This window comes from Ictidomys tridecemlineatus, chromosome 1 (assembly GCF_052094955.1).
Source record: "Ictidomys tridecemlineatus isolate mIctTri1 chromosome 1, mIctTri1.hap1, whole genome shotgun sequence".
Taxonomy (NCBI): Eukaryota; Metazoa; Chordata; class Mammalia; order Rodentia; family Sciuridae; genus Ictidomys; species Ictidomys tridecemlineatus.
In genome coordinates, this window is record NC_135477.1 from 109437455 (window position 1) to 109455772 (window position 18318).

The 18318-nt window shown below is 38.2% G+C and overlaps 1 protein-coding gene across 1 annotated transcript in view; it reads right to left on the minus strand.

Moving 5' to 3' along the window:
- Positions 1 to 8260: 8260 nt before the first annotated feature.
- LOC144376881 (uncharacterized) overlaps positions 8261 to 18318 on the minus strand; it is a 117973-nt gene continuing 107915 nt past the window's right edge. Inside the window, exon 2 of the mRNA XM_078045140.1 lies at positions 8261 to 10209. Coding sequence (XP_077901266.1) covers positions 9554 to 10209 — 656 coding nt within the window. The 3' untranslated portion in view covers positions 8261 to 9553. The remainder of the gene's footprint in view (positions 10210 to 18318) is intronic.

The window sequence follows — 18318 nt, forward strand, 5'->3', positions numbered from 1 at the left end:
TCTGTTGGTCCCTGTGAGAAATAAAAGAGGAGAGATTGGTTGAGATCAGAATGTAGAGGGCTCATTATGCCAAATATCTTCTGGCAAGTCATGGACTCATTGAAAAACATTTGCAGGAGCAGTAGTGAGGAACAGATCCAAGCTACCAGATAACACTTGATTCTCTCTTTAGACACCAATCACAAATCTCTATGAGCAGAAAGTTGCATAATTGATGAGCATACTTTCCAGAAAGCAAGCTCCTCTCTTTGGACCCTCATGTTTTCTCCTTGCATACATCATAGATTCACATAGTATGAACTCCCAAGTTGTGTTTCGATGGATGACTGAACACTATACTCAGAGTTGGAAGACTTCAGGAATGCAAATGAAATATCAGGGACTAAGTTTCACAGAAAAGGAGGGCATCTATGAGACATTGAAGATTGAGTAGTACTTAGGTGTAGAGAGAAAGGAATGGATTTTAGGCATGATGAGGAGGTTGGGGAACAAAATTTCAAAGGCAAAAACGAACATGGATTACTGATAGAGACTTCAATGATCAGCTTCTTTAGCCCTGAGTTTTTGAGAAGTAGTGAATATGAAGACAATTGAAAACATGTCAAGAGTTTGAATTGGTTGATGTAGACAATAGGTTGATATAGTATGTTCTTTGTAAAATTCTTAGTAAAAATGGATTTAGATTGTAAGGAAAACAAAAGCTGAAAGCAGCACTTTAGGAAAACCAGAATAATGCTAGTGGGCAGAACAGACTTATTTGGATGAAAACTGAAGGCAGAAATACCAATTAGGAGTCTTTTTAATTAGAAAACTAGTAAGGATGAAATTAGTGAATCCATTTCAGAAGAGAACTTGACATTACCTGGTAAAACTGCACAGGCACATAGTTCATGGCCCAACAATTTTATTCCTTTGACATACTCTCTAAAGAAACTCTTCACATGTGCATCAGAAGACATGTATATGAATGTTTTTTTCAGCATGATTTGTACTAATTTAAACCTGGAAACTACTCAAATATTTATTAAGAAAAGAAAAAAAAGACATTGTAAGTATATTCATACATAGCAATGACAATGAGAGAATAATAGCTACATCAACATCTAAGAACCATTAAAACATACTGTTGACTGGAAAGAAAATTCACAAGAGAATTTCTCTTATTTTTATGCTGATTATATGTGTTTTGTACATATGTAAGATTTGTTGTGAGCTATTTTCATAGCATGATTATTTCATTTCTATGAATTTCAAAAATATATAAAACAACTACATTTTGTTTGGGAATGCATTTGAATGTAGAAAATCTATATGGGATAGTAAGGAAATGACAAGAGTCCAAATGTTATTTAACTCTGGGGAAAGGAGGAGTGTACCAGTGAGAAGTGACACATGGGACCTTTCTGTGGTTCTGGCAATAAACTATGTCTCATACCAAAATGTGTTTATATGAGTTTACTTTGTTATTATTTAGCAGTATAGGTACATTTTATAGATCTTTTGGTGATTGTAATATATCTCACAGTTTTAAAAGTTTTTAAATAAATAACAACTTCATCTAAAGTAATGATAGTGGACAGGTAAGGAAATACATGGGTGAAGAGATGCATTTAGTAGACATTTGAGTTAGATGACAAAGCACTTTTATGCTATCAATACTGGAGCAGAGGAAGAACATTTGAATCAATAATGCTCTAGTATTATTATTTAGATTTGTTATGAAATAACAATTCTTAAAGTCTTTTTCCTAAACTTTTTTTATAAAAAGGAAGGAAGGAAGGAAAGAAGGAAGGAAGGAAGGAAGGAGCGAGCTTATAAGTATGAAGGATAGAAGTATGAACAGTATGCAAGCCAGCGATGTTTTCATCTATTTAGAAGTAGAATGCAATAAGGCTCTCCAAACATGTTGACCTTCTGTTCCTCTCCTATTCTTTTCTAGCAATTCCATTCATAGCTATTGTTGATTCCTTGACTACAGAATTTCTCTTTCACTTTTCTAAAAATAATTATGGAAATTGAAGATTTGCAATATCCCTTCCTCTTTGCTGTCTTCTTTTTTTTTTCTTTACTTTCTTTTCTCAATCATTGTTAACTGTGCACTAACCAATGTTAATCCCGTACAAGGTGCTGACAGAGGCAGAGAGGCATAGATCTTAGTTCTAATACTAGATTTAGTGGATTTATTTCTTTTCCACTGTTACCTTAACCAATTGCACAAACTTGGCACCTTAGAACAAACTATTTTTTAAAAACATTTATATATTTTTTTAATTTTTTTTTTTTTTTTTTTTTTTTAGTATTTGGCGGACACAACATCTTTGTTTGTATGTGGTGCTGAGGATCCAACCCGGACCGCACGCATGCCAGGCAAGCGCGCTACCGCTTGAGCCACATTCCCAGCCCAGAACAAACTATTTTTGTCTTGTGCTTTCATATGTCTTTTTCTAGGATGAGAGAAAGATAAATGAGGGGCATACACAAATATAGATTCAACATAAACATAGTACTCATTCAAAAAATAGGAAATCTTCTGCAACCCTAAAGTTCCCAATAGTCCTACACTTAGGTGCCTTCCCTCTAACACTCAAATATTAATCCAGTTTCCCGCCTAGTAAGATTGATAGAGGCCATCTAGGTCTGCTTTTTACTAGGTTCTACTTCCCTGTCAATTCAAGGATCATGACATGTTACACAAGTCAGTTCCAGAATTTCTCCTCTCTCCCACTCTGCACTGCTACCCCAGGCTTTTCTGCAGATCACTTTTTATCTTTTCCCTCGCTGTCACAAGCAGTGACATGGTTCTCACAGCTTCTCCCTAAGCACAGACCCATACCTTTCTCTTCATTCTCTAAAGTTCAGCAAATACCAGGCTATGTGGTTGAGAAAATAAACACAACGCAGGCAGACAAACCTAAACTTAGATATTAATTATTTCTTTTTGCTGTTTTGTTTTTGTTTTTTACTTATACCCTTATACAACAATTTCCCATTGACTATCTTTCCTTTATTTCTTCTCTGCTGCAAAGACCAACCTAGCTGTCAGAGTAGGGCCAGAGTATGCTTCAAGCAATCCCTTCATACCTGCTTCAGGTGCTCAGGCATCCTAAACACCTCAGGTCTCCTGTCCTGAGGAGGTACTGGTCTTTAGGAGAGTAAAACTTCCACCAGTACCTTCCCACAGCAAAATAGCATCCTACAAATGAAAATAGCATAGTTCTTGGTTGTTGAAGCATCAAGAAAAGTCAGGCTTTTAAAAATAGCTGGGTCTTGCAGCCACCAATGTTTTAGAAACATGGGTCTTAGCTTGATTCTCAAAGCACTTCCTTACATTAATTTTGCATTATTTTTTCTCATATAATTATTTCTTGTGGAAGGCAACTTGGAGTCCTGTAGGCTAACCCCTCCCTGTGTAATAGAAAAACTGAAACTCAGAGAGAAATGCTAGCACACAGCTAATTAGCAATAAATACACAATAATGAGGATTATATATGGTGACTTCGTATGTGCTATTTTGAAAACTCTTTTCTATTTATGATAAAAAGACTTTCAATATTCTTATGTGATTTTCTTTTTCTGCTAAATATGACTGAAAAATCTGTCATTTTTTGTACATCTGGGGATTTTTTTTTTTTGTTCAGACCAAATCTCTAATGCCTTATCACTAAGAACCTAAAATAGAGACACAAATCTACAGCTGCAAAATGAAAAAAAGAATACAAATATGTTAACAAAGAAAACTATTTATGTAGCAAATATACTTTGATTACTGAGAAGATACAAAATGTTATGACAAAGGAGGAGGATTATGTCTTTTAAAAATAATATTGATCTTTTCTCCAGTAATAAATATTTTGGAAAATCCAGAAATGTATAATATATTTTTCATAGTTTGATAAAATTGAGATTATTCATGCAAATATTTTTAAGAATTTATCAGTTCTTCAATGTGATTTACATGTAATAACTTTTGATACATATCTTTCACTAGAAAAATATGTGTGATTCCCTTTGGACTTTGTTAGGAAATTAAATTAGTCCATCTGGTGGGGAATTAATTTTCCTGTTTTGTTTTGGTACTGGAGATTTAACTACTGGGGTACTCAACCACTGAGCCACATCCCCAGCCCTATTTGGAATTTTATTTAGAGATAGGGTCTCACTGAGTTTCTTAGCACCTTACTTTTGCTGAGGCTGGCTTTGAACTTTCAATGCTCCTGCCTCAGCCTCCTGAGCCTCTGGGATTACAGGAATGTGCCATTGCATGAGGTCTCTTTCTTTTCTTTTTTTTTTTTTTCTGGGGGAATGGGTCTGGGGATGAAACTTAGGGCCTTGAGCATGCTAGGCAAGTGCTCTACCACTGAGCTACTTTGCCAACCTCAGTATAAACTTCTTATGGAAACAGAAACAAAAACAAAAGTCAAACTTATGAAACACGGAGACATCAATTTTCAGAAACTTCTCATGAATCACTGGCTATTTTAGCTCCCATCATTATCACACCAATCTCTCCAAATCAGGCAGTGGAAAGAACCAGTATTCACATAGTCTTTATTTGACTTTGCAATCTTCACTGTCCAAATAATATTAGCTTAATAGACTTCTCCAATACAATAGTCCCTCTTACCTGTGTTTTTACCTTCATGGTTTCAATTATCCACAGTTAACCATAGTCCTATAATCATTAATACAAAATTCCAGAAATAAATACTTTTTAAGCTTTAAATAACATTTATTAGGATATATTGTTAGAATTATTCTATTTTATCATTAGAATTTCTTACTAATTTATAAATTGAACTTTATTATAGGTACATATGTGTATTGACAAAAAATCAGTATTCATAGGGTTAAGAACTATTCCAGTAGTTTCTGGCATTCACTGGGAATCTTGGCACATATCCCTCATGGATGAATAGGATCTACTGTATATATATTTCTTATCAACTAATTTTCTCCCTGTATCTCCTGATTCCACCTTATTTCATCATTCCATCATACTAAATTGTGTAGGGAAACCTAGTGTTTCTTATATTATGATATTGTATCTAAATTATCATATATCTCTTTGGAGTTAGATTATTTCTATTTGATAAGCACTAAACAGATTAGCTATTCATATAATGTTGTCAGCAGTATTTTAACACTTATTTTTCAGAATCAAATATTTTGCTCTTTATTAGTGATGAATCTACATAGAATTGATGGCCCTGGTTTTCTTTGTAATTATTTTGTTTCTAAACTTGGACTTTGTAGAAAGAATTAATTATAAGCATGTATCTGTTTTTAACTGCTAAATTAGATAATAGCCTTAATAGCTCAAGGGGATTACTTGTGAGACTTATAAGATTTAATTTCCCCAAGTCTGTTTTTCTTCAGTGATATATGGCTTTGATTCCACTCACAAACCCACCAAATTTAGGTCATGATTTTTATTGTGAACTAGTCTTGCTATCATAGCCAGATATCTAAAGTAGGTAGAGAGAATATGACTTGGTATGGAAAATTATCAAAATGAATTAACATCTTTCTTGATTTTAAAAATAGTAAAGAACTACATTTAGTCTGTAGACCAATTAACGTTAAATATTATCTTTTTACATTGAATGATTTTATTTTTATTTGCTAAGTGTTAACTTTACCAGTTCTTGGCCTCTCTACACATAAAAACCACTTGGGAATTACATAAATACCTATCCTCAGGCTCCACCCCCAGAGATTTTTGCTTATTTGATCTGAGGCAGAACTGAGACATCAAGATTTTTAAAACTCCCTAGGTGATTCTAATGTGTGGACAAGATTGAGAATCAGTATGTCTAGCTACTAGGACTGAAACTTATTTTTCTCCTCTCAATAATGGCATTGTGTGAAATTAGAGGGACTAGTTCCTGGGGAATGTGGGATATATGAATCATAATTAGACTCTCTCAGTGTCAACCCAGCCTGTGCAGGGAACACCTGTGGAGCAGAGAATTAAAAATGAATGATGCCCTTTGTACCATAATGATAATACCTTCTACTCTCTGGGAAGCTATTAAATATTCCCTTTAAGATTTTTTTCCAAGGCTATTTAAATGTGTCACAAGAGAAAGTATTATGAGGTATTCAAGAAAGTGCTGTGTACTTAACCTGGCAGAGTTTTCTACAGAATATTCTGGCATTTTATTTACATGTGCATCATGCAGTGAGAGAGAGGAGAACAGAATTTGCCTGAGAAAAGAGAGAAAAATTTTCACATTTGCATTATATCAAGGAAGTTTGACTTGGACTAAATATCTCTTATTGCACTTTTCAAATCTTGAGATCTGTTTGATGCCTAAATTTCATAAGAGTCTAGCCTCGTTTAAATGATAATTTATGTCCTTCGAATACCATTTCTAGCTTTGTTCTTCTGGAACACCCCTGGAGCTTATCAGAATGTGGTGATCCCTTTGTTTTCAAAGGAAACTCCATGTTCACATTCTCGCTACAGGGGTTAGTAGAGTAAGACGAGAATAGTTCCATAGTGTTTCTGCCAGTTAATGAGGATTTTTTTTTCTCCTACATACATCATGATAGGTAATTGAATTAGTACTCCAGTAGGAAAGGTTTGCTGTTTCATACTCCTATAGTTTTTTCTTAACACCATGAAATTAAAGACATGCCAGCATGGAGCTGCATATTCCTGATCACTTTCAAATAAGCAATGTAGTATATTATTTCCTTTATGTGTTTTTATACTACATGCTGTGCAAGATAATTGACTCCATGACAGATGTCTATATTTCAGAGGAAAATTTACTTATGAAAGAACAAACATGCATTACTTTAACATAGGGCTATTCATTATGTGGCCCACAAGGTAATTTTTGATGACTTGTAAATTGAAATTAATATTTTCTTTTGTCATTCTGAATATGCATAAGCAAATCTGACTATTTGACTCAATTTGAAGCTTATTTTACTATATCAGTATAACCTAATGTTCTTAATCATGGTTGGGGACTCTTAAATCGTGTTTGAAATGCTGTAGAATGAGGAAGGACTCATTTTAATTCTTTCCAGAAGAGCTTATGTACCTGAGCATTTCTCAAGTTGTCTAGCATAAGGTTGACATTGGATCCATCCTCACAATGAATGATATGGTTATCAGAAAGGTGTAAAAATAAGGGATACAGAAAAGAGTCTTCATGAATCTGCCTCTACTGTCTCTATTCTGCTTGAAATGTCACTCTTTTCAAACATTAGGAAAGGATAGCACCTGAGGTTCCTAAAGGTTTTGAATGAGATAGAAGGGGTTGGAGACCTGAGTGGGCAAATTGGAAAACACTTTCCAACTGGAAAACAAAACAAACAAACAACCAAAAATAAAAAGCAGAGCTGGGCATGGTGGTGCATGTTTGTAATCCTAGTGACTTGAAGGACTGAGGCAGGAGGATCACAAGTTGGAGGTCGTCCTCAGCAACTTAGCAAGACCCTCAGCAACTTAAGCAAGACCCTTTATCAAAATCAAAATCAAAAAGACTGGAGATGTAGCTCACTGCCCCTCAGTTCAATCTCCAGCACCAGAAAAAAAAAAAAAAGGAAGGTTTTATGGAGGAATGAGTGTACATTTCCATGTATTTTGAAACACTGCCTAAGACCAATGTTGTTACCTGTAAATAAACCCTCTCATTTTTTATAGCTGCAAGATTTTTTCACAGGAAAAATGGACCTTTTATCCACATGAGCTGACTGAATAGCTTTTGCAATAACACTATACATACCATTAATATAAAATTAATTTATATGCAGAGATTATTATATTCAGAAAGGATCTAAGTTTAATTAGTTCCTTTTCAGGGATGATTTTCCTTTTAATAAAAGAATGAGAAACTTTGTGCAGGCCAGCCTCTTCCGGCCTCTTGAACTTTCAGTGTCCTAGCCTTTTTAGCATTAGAGGAAATAAGGGAAGAAAAATAAAGTTTACAATTAAGTTGGATGTAGTCTTTTTGAAAGTAAAACTGGGACACTAAGCATTGCTTCTGTAATGATACTTTTATAGAGTCAGAGGCTATCTCAGGTGGGTAGAACCCTGAGAACATGGGGAAAGGTAACTTCTCACCCAAAGTGGATGCTAATTCATGTTTGTGTCAGGCCTGTGCACAGACTGAAATGCCCTGAGGTTGTAACTCCCAGGCTCTGAGCTCGGGGACAGCTTCATTAGGCACAGGACTGGTTCTCTGCCAAAACTTTGGCTGTGCCAACCAAGACTTGAAAGTATGAGAGACGGTAACCATCATCTTACATTTAGATGTTTTATTCTACCTTCTCTCTCACATTTAAAAATGCAATCACCATTGAATAAGAAAATTATCTTGAAAACAAAATGTACTGAATTGAACTTGAAAAGCAGCAAATCAACAGCAAAGGACTTCTACCCATGCACATTATATCCTGTCACCAAAAAATAACTTAATTTTTTAATAGGAGATAAAGGCATACAAAATTTATTAACAGCGCATACTCTTAGTGATTAACCCATAATTTCAGATTGAAGGGAGACTTTCAAGTGTTCCCCCCCCCCTTTTCTAATTCAGACCAGGGGGAAGGATCAAATGATCTAGGAGATGCCTAAAGCTGAAGAACAGTCCTGTGGGGCGGGTAACTGACCCAGCTCTGTGCCTTCTTGCAGCCTACTTGACCTTCAGTTTCCAGAATGAATTTCTCTTTGCTGGCTGTGAGCCTGGGGTTGTCAACCTGTCTTGGAATTTAGGTTGAGAAGTAGAGCTCCAGGAGACCTATTCTATAGGACCCACTGGTTTATCCTTGTCTATGCATAGCTCCTGGAGTTTCTGTTGGGAGGCAGTCCAGATTTTTCACTGTAAGAATGGGTGGTTTCTCAATGGAGATATGTTTTCTTTCTGGAAACTTTCGCATGGTTTAAGGAATAGACTTCATTTCCCTGGCTATCCTGTTTAAATTGGCACTTTCCTTGCTTCTTCTCCAACCAATGGCTTGTCTTCATCTTCTTCAGAGTCCCTTTTCCCAACCTCCCCCAGCCTGGCCTGGCTCTGAACTGGCGCAGCATGCAGCTGGCATGGGAGAACTTGGGGAAAGAAGGAATAAAACTCTGGGAGAAAGAGGCTGGCACTGGGGAAGGAAAAGGATCAGTTACCTGCCTGCAGAAGGGGAGAGGCAAATACCTGCTCGCAATTTAATGCAGATCGATTTGTGTGTGGGGATGGGGGGGTTATTGTCAATAACACACACTATGAAGTCCCTAGGGTATAAAACCTTAGGGCTGGAACTCCCCACTCCCTGGATTCCTGCAGCGGATTGGAGTTGGTCTGGTTTCCTTGCTTCCAGTTTAGGGATAGAGGGGATTTTGTGTGCAAGCTGGGGGCTTTTCAGGGTTAAGGTTTCACTGAAAGGAATGTGCAGAGGAGGTGGGAAGCCAGGCTAGGAAAGCACCTCCGTCCTCCCAGCCCTGTGGTACAGGCAGGGAAGCACTGCGCAGACCTAAGCAAGGTGGCCTGAATCCGGGGACCGAGCTACAGGAGGCGGTGTGTATAGAAAATGCACCGCTTCTGAGGTTCAAACCCGCGTCCGATATGCCAGTTTCGCATACTCTTTGGCAGAGCCCAGTTCAGAGCCAGAGCCCGTGGGCAGGGTCCTTCGTTCCCTCGGGCAATGTCCTCCTGACCAGGAGCAGAGCGGAGGGAGAGCCGGACATTTTCCTCGGCCTCTCTCCTGGCAGCTGACGTGGCTACCTCGCAGGGCTGCTTTTAGGGACAGTGGACTCGGGCGGGTCAAAGAGAGACTTTCAGGTTGGGCCTTCACTCTTTTCCCCGGGGCCATGGAGCGGGAGTTCCAGCTCGTGGCCATCTCCAGCGGCATGTGAGTCCAAACACCTAGGGCACCCGGTTCCCCGGGAAGCTGCGCGAGACGCGGGGAGACTCCGCTGGGTTGTTCCTCAGCCCTCGGGCCCCGAGCGCAAGGGGCAGAGGCGGAGCTGAGCGGCGGGCGCGGGGCGGGACCGGAGCCGCCCCGGGGGAGGGACCGGGAGCTGCCCGGGAGTCGAGGGCGAGCTGCGGGCCAGGGTGGGCCCCGCGCGCGCCGGGAGGAGGGAGCGCCCGCCACCGCCGCGGTCGCCGCGTGCTCAGCTGTCCCCGCCCAGGGACCCGGAGCCTCCAACAAACTCCGCCCGCCGGCTCCGGCTTCCGTCCCGCACTGAGCCCGCGGTCGCGCAGGTTGGTGCCGCCGCCGCCGCCGCGGGGCGGACGGGGAGAGGATGTGGGTGGGCGCGGAATGGGGTGCGGGAAGTTGAGCAGATGCTGGGCCCGGGACAAACATCCTGCTGCTTCAGTTGCCTCCGCCTCTTGGCGACCGAGACTGTAGTCGATTTCCTCCAGGCTCCTGGGTCGGGGGATCCAGTGTCGACCGAACCTCCACGCATTCCCCAAACCTCTCTCTGACCATCCGTCAGCACCGCTGGTTCCCTGGCCAATGTTTGAGGGATTCCCCTTCCCCTACTGTCCTTCTTACCTTCTCACTTCTCCTAGTATCCTCACCCTGTGCCTAGTCTACCCCCAATTTGAACAACTCTCCGGGACGGCGGGAAAGCCTCCAGTCTCCCTTGAGACTAGTTTGGGGCAAACAGGCCTCGCGCAGGTGGAGAGCAGCCGAGTGGAGAAGCGACCTGGGGGTGCTGGTGTACCAGCGAGTGCCGGGAAGCGTGGAAATTCCCTGTCCTTCCCGTTGCTGTGCCCGCCCAGCTCTGCTCTTCCTGCCGTTCCTCCAGCCTTAAGAGTAATTGTAATACACCGGACAAGGGCAGTCCTTGAGGCAGAATGGAAAGTATCCGCCAGTTCAGATACTAGTTAAGACTGGCTTCAGTTATCTTCCATCTGAGTGGCCTGTGACCCCTATACATCGGAACTTACATGTCGTAGTCTGCAACCTGCGCATCTCCTCTGCCTGCCCCTGAGGGCCCTTGTGAAGATTCAGTGGGACAATTTAGGGGTGTTATATGGTTTTTGAGCCAAGGTCTTTTGTCTGCTGAAACTGCATGCTGGCCGATGCTGTCCTAATTCTGAGTTCGGATCGTTTAGCTGAGATGAGATTGTTTCTCTAGATGTTTTGGTCAGTACCTCTGTTGAGCTAGAAGACAGGTGTTCCTGTCTTTAGAGTTTTTATTTAAAATCGTCTCTTTCTCACCAAACCCCCTACTTATGAAGCTAAGGACCTTACATCTTATACCAATATGGCCATGGAAATTTAAATAGCAGGAAGATCTTATTGGTCTTAGTCCTTGGAAATCAGAACTTCTCTTCAGATGCTTTCTATTCTTTATAATGTCTTTTGTGTCCTAGATTCAAACTTAAATTTACTGTCAGTGTTCATAATTCTGGAAAGAGACCTTCATTTTCATAAAGTGATTTCAGACAGTTCAAACTACTTGTGATGTACCACGTGTCCAGCTTCTGTTAATCACAGGCACAAGAAACATTGTTAGTGCCTTTCTACTTCCACAAAACAAGCAAGTAAATGGCCAAAGAATATCATCTTTAAACTTGGTATCAAATGACCAAGTCCTGTTGTTTATGTATTTCTAATTTAATAAACAACTTCATGAATTCCTATATTGTACAATACACTTTGCTGTGTGCTTTATAGGTAGAAAATTAATGGAATGTGATCCTAGCCCTAAAGGGCCTTCCAATCTAAATTGAAGACATATTGTTTTATATTTTATGTGAAAATCAAACATATTCTAATAACAATGTGGCAAACACAATGCTAAGAATACATTATATAAGGCACTTTCAGATCATAATTTGGTGAATCTGCTTGGTAGACTGGAGCAAATATCAGATTTCCTAAGGAGATGCTTTCTTTTTTCTACCTCTCTGTCACTGAGCTACATTCCCAGCCACTTATTAATAATAAATGGGAGGTATTTTCTAGAATAAAATTTCAAATGCTTCTACTTCATCAAATAAAGTATACTTGGAAATGAAATGAATTCCTCTTTTTTAGAATGCAAGCTTCGAAAAGCATCCTATACATGTATTCTGTGGTCATCAAATATTAAATGTTGTAGTAATTTCAATTCTAAATTTACTAAGCAAGTCAATAACTTTATGGGACTCACATGCAATTTTTCCTTAGCTTTTTGGGAAAGGAAATTTTAATGGCTAGAAAAGTATTCAGAGGTTACTTGTAAAATGTTTGTTTATTTTATCCCTCCCTTTCCTTTTTTCCTTAATAAATTTTTTAATTGGCTGGAACTCGAACACTTATATGCCTGATGGGTATTGAATTGACTCTGGAAGTTTGACCTAAAAAATTAAGACACAATAGTGAAAGTTTTCTTTTAACCACCTTTTTTTTTTTTTTTTTTTTTTTTTTTGGCTTAGGGCAAAAGATGAGCAAGAATTCCATCTGGAAAAAGATAGACCAGGATTCTTTCCTTCCCAGCTAGGTTGTATTTCACATGACCCAATGACATTTCTGATATATCCAACTACTGGCTTTGTTGAGTTTCTTAGGGTTTAAGTACCATTGAGCTTTTCAGAGCTTTGATTAAGCACACACAGTAAAGCATGGCAGGCTAAGGGGCAGGCTGAGAAAGTTAGTGATAACTTTACACTTGGCCTTATTGTGCAGTACCTTTATTTTTCTATTTGTGAAATGAGATTAAAGATTCTTGTCACTGCCCTGGAAACTATGGTTTGGTATAATAGTTGAATATTGAGCCAGAGAGCTTCAGAATGTGCAAAAACGTTCTTCATCTCTATAACTCTTTTAGGAAAGAGCTAATTGTTAAAACTGCATTTTAAAAAAACCTCAAAAATAGGTGGTGAATAGAGAGAGAGAATTTTTTTTTAATATTTATTTTTTTTTTAGTTTTCAGCAGACACAACATCTTTGTTTGTATGTGGTGCTGAGGATCGAACCCGGGCCGCACGCATGCCAGGCGAGTTCGCTACGACCGCTTGAGCTACATCCCCAGCCCTAATAGGTGGTGAATAAAGTTGTTGGTGTCGGTGCTCTCAGGTCTTCTGGGAGAAATTTTAGTCATCTAGTATCTCCTACTATATACTGTTCTGTTATGGAACTTTATCTTATCCAAGGTTGAACAGCTAGTCAGTGGAAGGAGTAGGGCTAAAATTCCGGTTGATTGATAAATAGTTCTGTGGTTTTCCCTTATACTGTGTGATTTTGTCTCTTCTGGGGCACATTAAAATTCTCCATTTTTAAATCATATATGGTTAAGGATTTTCTTTGGGTTCTAATGGGGCTAGGTTTGAGTTCTCCCCAGTTATTTACTTGCTAATTTAATTACTTAACTTCTTAAATCCTTAGTTTTTGCATCTCTGAAATAGGAATAATGGAAGTACTTGCTTTAAAGGACTGTTGTAGGGATTGAGTGAGCTCATCTATGAGAAGTGCTCAGCTCACTGCCTTGTTTTATAGATATTACTGTGCTACACATGGGAGTGGGGGTAATGGCATTTCATAGACCCCACATTTTGACAATAAATAATATTTTAAAATACATAAATTTACACATATCTTAAATAACTTGAAGTAGCCATTCTTCAGGCAACTTGTGTCCATTATTTATTCAACAAGTGTTTGTTGAAGCCAGGGATGCGGCACTTGCCTGTAATCCTAACTACAAGGGGCTGAGGCAGGAAGATCCCAAGTTTGAGGCCAGTGTGGGCAATTTAGTGAGACCCTATCTCAAAATAAAGTTTTAAAAAAGGAGCAGGGAATACAAATCACTTCTCTAGCATATTCAGGGCCCTAGGTTTAATTCCCAGTACGATCAAAACCCACAGCAACAAAAACAACAAGTGTTTATTGAGTTCTTTGTGTTTGGCTCTTTCCTAATTACTAGCATACAGTGATGTATGAGACAGACATAGTTGCTCTATAATGACCTATATAAGTCTAGGAAAGGATGCCTGCTTGTTAGCATTTTTATACTACTGTGTTCTTTGTGCCATAACAGGGATAGTGTAGGGAATCACAGAAGACATGGGGGATGTTAGGTCCTTGGTGGGTGAGCTTACTACACTTAATCATCTCATCCTGGTTGGGTTGGTGGTGTCGTGGTCAAGAAAAACATCCCAGAGGATATGAATCCACTAAGACTTGAAGCAAGAATAGTAGCACCTCAAGAATTTGGAGGGTTGAAAGAGTGTTCCATCCAGATCAAGAGGATATTAGATTGGATGTAGGTGAATAATATATATAAAAAAAATTAAAAAGGGAACAGAAGGGAGATGTATGGCAACCTGAAGAATCCAGGTTTTGTTTAAAGGGAACAGTAGATATTCAGCATTAGCCAAGTGTTGTCAGGTTGGGATGTAGGCCAAGTGTTGCCAGATGCCCAGATTTTAAAAGAGGAGCTTAAAATTCACATTTTATAATATGAATCTCCCAAAATGTGAAATGGCCCAAATGCTTTTTAAACTATTATGTGAACCAAACCAGACAAATTTGTAGTTGGAAGTCAAGGATGTCATTTTATCATTTCTGCTTTTTAAGGAAGAAAAAGTTTAATGTGGCTAAAGGAATGAATCTTAGAAGGACAAACAAGGGAAGTGACCACAGATCGAGGCAGCATTACATCATTCGGGGACTTGCTGCAGAGGGTATTGTGTGACATAGAAAGGACAGTAGGTGACATCAAATATTGAAACAAGAGTGCCACAATTAGATTTATATCACACAATAAATTCTAGCTACTGTATAAACAATGCCTGAGAAGAAGAAATAGATGAAGCAGGATAACCAATTGGGAAGCTTGCAGAAGTTCTAGCAAGAATTAACTAGAGTTGCAAGCAAGATATGCAAGCAAGATGGAGAATAATGAGTAGATTTCAGAGGTGTGTATGATACTAACACTGTTAGAGAGACCACTGTCGTTTATTCACTTAGATTTGTGTATGGATTATGAACAAGGCAAGTTTTTGCTTTCATTGTAGAATTTCTTCTCAAGGCCATTTATAAATATTAGATAGCCTTGGAAGATAGAAGTCTTTTTTTTTTGTTTTGTTTTTGACAGCTAGGCATATTATCCAGTATAAAAGATGCAGGTACCATAAGCCCAGGGTTCTCCTTTTGTACTGTAAATTAGTTAGTATTCAGGTATCACCTGTCCCTTCACATCATATTGTGAGAATTGGTGTGTCAGGGAATTGGCACAGCTACGCTGCTATTCCTATTACTGTTATTTTTATGAGTAATATAGTCCTTTGTCTTTGATCTCAGAAACTTGTGTCTTCTCCCAACATCTGTGAAACTGGCATGCTAATTTATTGGCTTGCAAGTATGGTAAAATCTTAAATCTTAACAGTTTTCAAGAGCCTCTGGCCACATTATCTGTTTCAATTTAAAGTAATTAAATATAATAAAACTTTAAAATGTCAGTTCCTCAGTTGTACCACCATTTTTCAACTGCCTAATAGCCACATGTTTAGTGTCTACTATATTGGGTAGAACAGAGAGAGAACATTTCTGTTACTGCAGAAAGTTCTGTTGGATATTGCTTGTTTAAATCTTCAGATTTTTTTGAGTTGATGGGTAAATAGAGATAATAGAAGTTGTTGACTTTTGACAACATAAGCATGGTGCTACTCTTTGTGTTAAGTTTCATAGATATTCCTCTAGAGGATATATTTCAATTTGGATAGTTTATATAGTTTGGGGGAAAATGTACAGTTATCTACAATGTCAATTTGAGGTTGTGTGGCAACAGAAGTTCCACATATGTTTGGCACTACTCAAAATCATATGACTGAGATTAGGATATGTATTAAAAGGAATTTGAAGTTCTGAACACTCTCTTGAGCTTCATCTACTAGCTATCCTAAACACAAAAGAATAAGAGCCTTATATTAGCAGTGAGGTTCTAAAACATAGCCAATCCAATGGCACCCAAGTAGTGTATGCTGCACCCAAGCTTTTCTGGCCTGGACTCACATAAAGAAGGGAAGATAGGAACAAGATTTCCAGACGGTTTTTGTTCAGGGATTTTAAGAGGACAGCATCAAGAAAGAAGGGAGCTGGACTCAGAAAATTAAAGATGCAATATTTTAAAGCCTAACTTTAATTGACACAGCAGAGGTGTTAGGAAATGCCAAGAAACAAAGCAGCCCATCCATGACACTTTACAGATGGGAGAAGCACATTATTATAAGGGCATGGACCACAAGTACTGGGAAGTGAAAGCACAAAGAATGAGAGTCCAGCTAAAACCATAGCTACAGCCAGGAAAGACAGTTTTTATCTGAACTGAGTCTGCTGTGGACTGCTAGTCAGGTACAACACAAACAAAACAAAGGATAGTGGTATAAATACACAAAAGTCACAGCTGAGGACTTTATGAAAGAATCCTGCCACCACCTGCTATCTCCTAGAACCGCCCTATAATAATATATTTCAGATGTTGGGGATTTAATTTACCTATGCAAAAAAGTTTGCTTTTAAATAGTACTTATGTGTAATGTAGTAAAGTTTTACTTATATGAAGGCTAATCAAAACTTCCAAAAATCTGAGTTTTAGAAGATGTTAGAAGTTCAATTTATTTTTTAAGCTTTTATATATATGTAATGCAGAATCTGCTTAGGCTGTCATCTTTTAGAACTCTTAAAGGGAACCTTTATAAAAAGATAAGTTAATTTTGAAGTAGCATGATAACTGTTTGCATGTAATTGGAGCCTTCTAAGTGTCTAAAGAAAACTGGTGTAGGTTACACATGAACTTCTTGTTTAGGAATTATGTCAACAAATCCTTATTTTCAGAGGTAATCCTCAAATTTTAGTAAATTTGGGAAGAGCAGAGGTCATGTGCTAATAGGTTTGTACCAATGTAGACTCTTCATAAAGTCAGCATTTGTTAATTAGTGAAATTTTACTTCATTTAGTTTTTAAATGCTACCTTATTAAATGTCTTTTTTTTTCCATTGTGAGTTTTGAAAGCTCATTTCTGTAGGGATGGTAGAGGCTTATTATTTCTCTTCCAATCACCCTTTTAACCTCCTAAATCTGTACAGTCAGTTGTTCAATGTGCTTTCATTTTTCCTTTCTGTTTTGTTAGCCACAGTTCTTATCGGTGTTTCAGGCTTGTATTTCCTTGTGCCTCCATTCTTGTTAGAGAAACAGCATGAAATTGGAAATACTCATTGTCTGTTGTATTTTTGAAGATCAGAATTTTCACCAGCTTTATGCTGTCCTTTCTCAGGCAGGGCATGATAAGTAAGTCATCTTTGGAAAACTGATTCCTGTAAAACTGGAGTATGCTGTTGAAACTGTTGGTGCTCTCCTCAAAAATAAAACCAGGAGACTTGCTGTTTATTGCATGAGTCACTGATGAGTTCAAGTGAAAGAAAACAGATTTTTTTCCACACTCATCAGTGTTCCATTTTATTTTAAAAGAAGCCCAAAATAAGGAAATAAAAGTAAACTAATAAGCTCTTTCTTTCCCCTCAGAGAATTTAGAATTATATACATTCTAATGTTTGGGGAATAAAGCAGTAACAATGGAGGTTAAAAAAATCAGGCCTTGTCCTTTAACCCATGTAGTGCTCAGAACTTTTTAGTGTATACATTTTCTCAAGCTGCACATGAGTAACTTTAATCAGGAGCAAAGTGGGTTCTTTCTATTATATGCCATTTTCTCCATGGCCCTTGCCTCACTTAGCTATTACTGTATGCCTAATCGACCACAGTGAAATGTCTTTAAAACATTTTCCAGGGAACTAAGGACTTTGGGGAGAATATTTTTTTTTTGATAATGGAAAATGCTAAGGAGAGGAAAGTTTGGTTGGTTTCTCTGCATAGATAAATGTTTCCAGAGCAGACTGATGAGTCAAGGATCTGTGAATAGGATATGTAAATGTAACCTTTCACCTAGTTACTGTCACTACCTAAGTCATAACTAAATTGTTTAAACTGGTTCTCTTCTAGTTTCTTAATGAAACAGATTCTCTCAGTCTCATTATTTTCCAGTCAGTAGTCAGGGCTGTTCCAAAGTTTGCATTGTCCTGGGTTTCCCATCTCTTCTTTTGTTTTAGTAATAGCTCATTGTCATATAATTGGTTCTGACTGATATCTTTGCTTTCAGCTTTACTTCAGTATTTGCAGAAAGTTTTTATATCTCTGTATTTGACATTGACATTGATTTCTAGCACTTTGGTTTCCAGTAGAGTATGAATCTCTGTTTTTTGGTATTTTTCTTTGGCTCTATTTGTTTTATTTATTTATTTATTTATTTGGTCCTGGGTATCAAACCTGGACCCTTGCACGTGCTTGGCAAGTGTTCTACCACTAAGCTACATTCCACT